Below are 6,863 nucleotides of genomic sequence, written 5' to 3' on the forward strand. Positions count from 1 at the left end.
CGAGAATATTGCGAACAAGGCCTTGACGTTGGAGTGCACCAGCAAGTTAAGACCGGACCATGGACGATCCGGTTCAGTTTTCCTATGCCAGAGTCACCTCATTCGGAGAGCCCACCCAAGAATTTGGAGGTTGGGGATGCCAAGTCTGCCCAGCTCCAGGGGACGATAAACCCGCTGCCATGCGACCGCACAATCTAGTATCTACTTTGTTATAAGCATGTAGTTGAAATTTCGTATCATTTGTGTCGTATTTTGGTTAAGCTCGATGTTGAAGGTATTAGCTATAGCTGGTCAATATTTCAGCCCCAACCTAGTCCGTGCCAAGTCAAAATATCATAACGAGCTACCACTGCTACAGAAAGAGTGAAATGTGACGGTTCTCTGGCTGAACAAGGGGCCTAAAATCATGTGGTTGTAGTATAGCAATGATTCATCCCACAATATTTCTTTTTGTAATTTACATCTTATGAGTGATTTGTGTCTACTTTTTCCAATAAATACAATTTTATTCATTATTTACATGATATGTTAGTAGCCTGCCTGTGCTTGTTTATACTTTTTTGCTTGAGAGATATAACTGTGTTGCAGCCATTGTGGCCACATGTCTGCGAGAACATTGATGAAGGGCTTGATTACGAGTAGTTGTATTGCCTAGTTGCTGAAAACCATCTCATGATGTGGAGATCTGTGCACATCCTTTCGACCAACACCTGTGGAAAACACAGAAATTCGACTGGTCAATTTTCTGAACGAAATACAAAGGTAACTTGGTCAATTTGCCACCTCACGTCTTCTTTTGATATACAATAAAACATTTACCTATCTTCAATTTTTTTAGTTATTTCTGATCTTGGACTTTAATATTTCCCCAACATGGAAACTAAAAGTGAGATAGCAAAATGCATAGATAGTGTCCATTATAAATAATCAACTAATTATTTGTACTATTCCTTTTTTCACAGAAGTTATATTTACCATTTACAATGTAGATCTGAAATTATTCACGGTATAGTACATGGTAATTGTTTTTCAGTTTCCAATGTATACATAAGATATCTCGAACTAATCTTTTTTCTCCATATCCTAAGATTAGCTAATATTAGTGCACATCACCTCAGTGCAAAGTGAAATAGTGTAATAGATATATACAAGCATTATTCAGAATTTTAATGTCGTTTCAACCATGAAAGCAATGGGTCTGCGCCTATGCTAAAATCTCAATGAGGCTAAAAGTTCAAATAGATTCCATTACAATTAAAATATTAAATTATTTTTAAGTAAACTCAAGACTTTATAGTTTCAAAAAATAATGATAATGAAATTTGTTTCCTAATAAATAGAGTGATAGCAATATGAAGGAATAGTAAGATGTATACCTTGTTGCAACACCCATGATGAAATGCTCTTGACCATAGCATGCATCGGTTTTAGGTCAAAATGTTAAGCATTCATGTCCTTTGGGAGGCTAATATCCAGGAAATACAAGCTGCAAATGCAAGCAAAACATAATTAAGCTATAGTATATTTATCAAACTATAATCTTGGCAACAATTGCTCACCAAATCCAGTCTCATGTAACTACATATTGTTTTAAGATGTTCTACACATTCTTAATATCATATGCTAAGAGTCTAACACACCTCATGGACATAAAAGCCATGCCAACAAATACTGCTTTAACAGCATCCTTGCGTCCAGCATATTCAAATGCTAATGGTAGCATTTCGTACAATGTTAGAAAAGCCATCACTCCTCCCACTGTAAAAAAAAAAAGAATAGCAGTTAGACGAATACTTTTAGTTAATTTTGAAGAAAGTTTGTTAACACTGTAGTTACCTAATCCAAGTAGACCTTCCAATATTTCAGGATTCAAGTTGCTTGGGAATACATATGCTGCAAGGAACTTGGTTTCACATGCATTGCATTGAGGTACAATAGGGAGGGACCACAAAAATAAGTGTACCAACTCAACTACATTTCAATAACCTTACGTGTTTTCCTTTTAAAGAACTTTTAATCTTCGGACCCATTTTGTTTCTAATAATGATAAATATCGAATACATTATTCCTAAGTTCCTCATGTAAATTAACTGAACATCGAATTATTTTTCATTCACTAGTGCATAGTGAAGGTATTGTTCCAGTTAATAATTGAAAATTTTAATGCATCTATTGCATTATACTGATTAGGGCATTTTTTATGGTCCAGAATGTACAATAAGCCATTTTCGACTGCTTAATATTGATAATCAAATAGTAACCACTAATCATTGATAAATACCTCATGGGGACCTCCGCACCTTGTTTAATTTTGTTCTATCATTGTTCATAATAATTAGTCATCACTTCTGTCTTTATTATGATGTTAATAATATATGGTATTCCTTGGGGAATTGGGATTAGAGAATGCTCTGCCGCTCAATATGTTATGTAACAAAAAGGTACTATCATGTTGTGATGTGTTATTGAATCTCCACCCCCCCCCCCCCAAAGTCAATAATAAACAGTCAATCCACCGACATTTGTTTTTTCTTCTAGTTTAAGGGTTAGTTCACATATCAATAGCACCAATGTTTTGAGCAATTAGTTACGGTAAAATAGAATAACTTAAAACAGTCAACCTACCCACAATAATTACACCTAGTGGTTCCGCAAAACCAGATAGTGTTGCTAGTTTGAAGGCTTGCCATTTGCTGCACCATAGACATGAAACATTAGTATTACTAAAGCATATTTGTTCATTAAGTGCCACAATCATATTTATTAGCAGTTATTATATGATAGAACATGTGATTAATACTTTGTTAGAACATATACAAAATGAAGGGGTCATATTTTTAATGAAAAAAGGGCAAATTGTAATCAGCACATACCTGCAAGTGGCAAAATACGCTGGGAGTGCTACTGAAATACCCTAGGGATGAAAGAAAAATAGTAACAGATATTAGCAGTGGGGGGGGGGGGGTCGGGAATCCAAAACAAAATGATGGTGGTGCACTACTTCACCATATACGTTGCAACATATACAATTTTTTTTTGTTTAGGGTGATAATTTCAAGTTAAAAGGATACACATATGGTCAAAAATAGCCATTTGCAACTATTTTTTTCTGACCTTCGTGCAGGTGCACCACCCTAACCTCAAGTAGCTTCGCCCCTGGATATTAGCGTATTTGATTTGTGTTGTGAACTAAACTATATGGTGAGAAAAAAATATGTTTACTTTCTGATTAACTAGTTGTGTGAAGTCACCACAGTATAACTAAAAAGTGTATTAAATACTTGATATACAAGCTTTTGTGGCCATAAAAGTGTGGAAAATATCTACTTCCATGTTTGGAATTTGGGAATTGATTGATATTGGGTTTGGAAGTTTTTCTGATTCCCACCAAAGGCAATATAAAACGGCATGGTGTGGGCTTCATAGTGGGTGAGGTGACAATTTCAATACCCACTCACGATTCCATCCAAAAGCCAGTAATGTAGAGTCCATTACCTCTGGGATGTAGTGTAGAGCTATAGCAAGAGCCAAGTTAAGGCCAACACGGAAGCCCTGATAAGTAGATAAGATTAATTAACTATACAACATTAGCTATTACTATTCAATAACAGAAAAAATGGGTTTGTGCGTATTCAGATACCAAGACTGCAAAATTATCTTTTCAACAATAACGTACAAGAACGGGGTATCTTTTTACACATTGTCCCTATATTAAAAGATTAATGCTTCTTAAATAAAAAAGTGTCTATGAGATGGACTAGAATGTGATCGATTTGACTAACATGATATAAAAATTACACAGGAAATAATATCTGTACGAATGCATATAGTTGTCGGAAATAACTGATTTGAACATGATATTATTTTTATTTCAATTAATCATGTAATTATCAAATGATAATTCAGTAGATAAAAAGGATAAGTACACACGACTAATTTATCCAGTTACACAACATTTGATTGCATAAAGTACTTCTATTTAGTGAAAAATTCAGTTGTCGTCGAACCTTAATGAGAAATTTGTTACAGTATTGAGAACGGGTCAACAAAGATTAAGTTATCTAAATATGGAAAACAATGAACAATACCTTTGTTGTTCCAATAAATGCAGCAGTACCCACTGGGAAGTTTTGCAAACTCACACCGGCAACTGTTGATGTGATTTTTTTTTGTGAACAAAATAATTAGAACAAAATAAACTTGCAGGAAAGAGGCATATCATTACTTGTATATCAATATTGCCCCCCTCTACATCATTTACTTAGCTTTGCAAAATTTTGTAAGCTTAAATCATTGTATATTTATCATCTAGTATGTGATGTCGATGGAACATTACTGCTCTTATGAGTCGACAAATTTTTATAGCTTTTAGTTATTCAACAATCAGAGCCACTGAAATAGAAATTATTATTATTTTACCATTTCATTTTTCATTGAACAGGGCTGAAAATCTTATTGGAAATATTATGACATAGTTATGATTATATTTAAGGTTAAAAGGTATGTATACGTTCATCAGTTTAAAAGCTTGAGCACACCTAAATCTATGGATATTGATAGAATTCATAATTGGTTGTATACAAAGACATCAATATAAATATACAAATAGTTCTATTTAGAGAATCTTCTATATAAAGCTACCAAAAGTACGTTATCCATGTTGAAGGCTTACCAATTGCTGTCACAACTACACTAAAGATAACTCTTCGGCGATGTCTCATCATAAGTTCCTTTCCTGCTATGCTTTTACCAGTCTTGTTTCACAAATGAAATATAGAGGGGGAATCCCACGTTAGTTTTCCCACTAATGTGACTGAATGAGTATTGAACTAAGTTAAGGGAAGTTGGACCTGTTTGTCATTTTGATCTTCCAAACTGCAATCTGGCTCAGGGAAAATATCAGCAATTGTTGAAAATAGAAGTGCTCCTGCAAAAAACTGTGATCCACAAATTAAAAATATAAGAAAGTTTACAAATGTCCAACAAAACATCTTTCTTTTCTTACCCATAGGTTTCCTTTCAGAAAACCAATCGCATTGACAGCATCGTAGGCCAAGTCAAAGAAAGACATGCTCAACATAAGTCCAGTAGCAAAGCCCTAAGAAAATGAACAAAATGTTTTTGTTAAAACGTTGAAGAATTTGTGCATAAATAAACTTTTGCTATGTGTTTTGAACCTAACTCTATAAGCAGCGGTTAGTAAATAGTCATAGTATTAACCTGTAACACCCCGAGTGTTTTGTTGCTTGGTGCACGATTTAGTATAGCCAACAGTGCACCTGGTGAACAGAACACCAGTATTATTGGCATAACGTAGGAAAATGCTAGCTACTGATGAGAGGTATAACATCTTGCATTCAATCCGTGGATTCTTCAAAGAAACCAATGTACAACTCCCATTGATATTAAAATATATTTGCTTGTTTGTATGTTACAATTTTATCACTAATAAGAAATACCATTGTTACGTAGCTACTCGGTTCAGATTATTTTTTTATGAGATTAGTTATGGGACAGTTACAAGTCATATTTGAACATAATTACAAGTTAGCTTCATGTGCTTACAAGTTTTGGTTACACCGTGTACAAGTAAGTCGTATATATGTGCTTACAAGTTAGTTAGATTGTAGTTGCAAGTGTACTTAAAAGTTATTCATAAAGTTATACTTAAAAGTTTATTGACACCATTAACAAGTCAGGTACGAACACTTACAAGTTTATTTTTCACCAACTTACAAGTGAGTCAATTATACTCACAAATGTCGAGTATATTGTTTTATATCGGATGTACGATGAAAAGCCATCCCCTTAATTATATTATTAATTTGGGGGTTATTTACCGATGTATAATAATGTAACATGGTTGAACTAAATTAAGATTTTTAGAGGATGAGCCATTTTTCTGGAAAACTTGCTCCTAGATTTCAACGCTAGAGTTCAGGGATGAGTATGATTAAGGTTGTTAAAATTGTAGATTCTGAATCACATCAAAACTCTTATGGTAAGATAGTAAATCGTAGGATCATAACTGTCAGAGTCATAAGATCATAGATTCTACTTACAAGAATCATAACTGAGGAAAATCATGATTGGAGCAAGCAACTGTAACTTTCAGATTGTGAGAATTAAAATTCCTGATTCGAGCGAGAAACTGGAAAATTCAATTATACGAAGCAGAGCTATTATTGAAGATAACTAATCATGCATGCATCGAATCAAACAACTCATGTCATCATGAGTACATGATGATGTAAAACGAGCTAGCGGAAGTAAATAAGGAATGAAGGGTTATTTGTTGATACCAAGTGAAGTGCTTAAGCCACCGACGAGGGACAGAGTGAGAGCAACAGCAACTTTGGGGTCCATGTATTGATTTATCTCTTCCCTTAATTTGCAGGTGAGCTGTAGCACTTGAGAGCAGCGATTGCTGTGAGGAAACGCGCGATGGCGCGCAGGCTGGTGCTAGAAGAACATACAGAATAAATTCAAAAAAGAAAAAAGAACATACAGAAGTAGTAGTAGACAGACGACGGATGGATTATGGAAGGCTTGAACAGATTAATGGCGGCTGTTCGGATGTGGAATGGAGATGGATGTGAGCTTTATATTGACGCCAGTGATGGTGACAATGAAGTTATGTATATATATAATTAAGGAGCGAGCTTGTATGTGACAATTGATGATTAATTGTTTATAGTTAGTGGGAAGGGTAGGGAGGGGTCGAGCAAGTGGAGCAGGCGACGTACAATCATGGATATGATGATGCATGGTGTTAGCTGTAATACTATTCAGTTAAGTTGAGGGGGCCAAGTTTGGAATAACGTGATTGCTGATTTCTTGCTTAATTCTTGGATATACCTGGT

The 6,863-nt window shown here is 34.8% G+C and overlaps 1 protein-coding gene across 3 annotated transcripts; it reads right to left on the reverse strand.

Annotated features, from left to right (window-relative positions):
- Window positions 1–389: 389 nt before the first annotated feature.
- LOC133907543 (zinc transporter ZTP29-like) lies at window positions 390–6,638 on the reverse strand. Of its 3 annotated transcripts, none has more exons than XM_062349603.1 (14): window positions 6,509–6,638; window positions 6,303–6,410; window positions 5,221–5,279; window positions 5,006–5,098; window positions 4,851–4,937; window positions 4,673–4,754; window positions 4,089–4,150; window positions 3,496–3,552; window positions 2,874–2,914; window positions 2,626–2,693; window positions 1,837–1,893; window positions 1,641–1,758; window positions 1,377–1,486; window positions 390–710 (listed from the first exon to the last, which is right to left on the reverse strand). In XM_062349603.1, exons 2-13 carry the CDS (start codon window positions 6,364–6,366, stop codon window positions 1,441–1,443), a joined length of 834 nt encoding a protein of 277 aa, XP_062205587.1. In that variant the 5' UTR covers window positions 6,367–6,410; window positions 6,509–6,638; the 3' UTR covers window positions 390–710; window positions 1,377–1,440. The 3 variants fall into 3 exon arrangements, with proteins under 3 accessions (XP_062205587.1, XP_062205586.1, XP_062205588.1); XM_062349602.1 differs by having other exon boundaries at window positions 6,303–6,402; window positions 6,509–6,619; XM_062349604.1 differs by having other exon boundaries at window positions 6,303–6,427; window positions 6,509–6,619.
- Window positions 6,639–6,863: the final 225 nt, after the last annotated feature.

The sequence above is a fragment of the Phragmites australis genome, chromosome 24, assembly GCF_958298935.1.
Source record: "Phragmites australis chromosome 24, lpPhrAust1.1, whole genome shotgun sequence".
In the NCBI taxonomy this organism is placed as follows: Eukaryota; Viridiplantae; Streptophyta; class Magnoliopsida; order Poales; family Poaceae; genus Phragmites; species Phragmites australis.

What these genes read in the sequence shown, in the direction of transcription:
- LOC133907543 (XM_062349603.1), bottom strand. Translation starts at nt 6,366, where the DNA reads ATGGACCCCAAAGTTGCTGTTGCTCTCACTCTGTCCCTCGTCGGTGGC. An exon ending in TTCTGAAAGGAAACCTATGG is followed by an intron (nt 4,938 to 5,005) that starts GTAAGAAAAGAA and finishes TGTGGATCACAG; the next exon opens with TTTTTTGCAGGAGCACTTCT. An exon ending in TGTAGTTGTGACAGCAATTG is followed by an intron (nt 4,151 to 4,672) that starts GTAAGCCTTCAA and finishes TCACATCAACAG; the next exon opens with TTGCCGGTGTGAGTTTGCAA.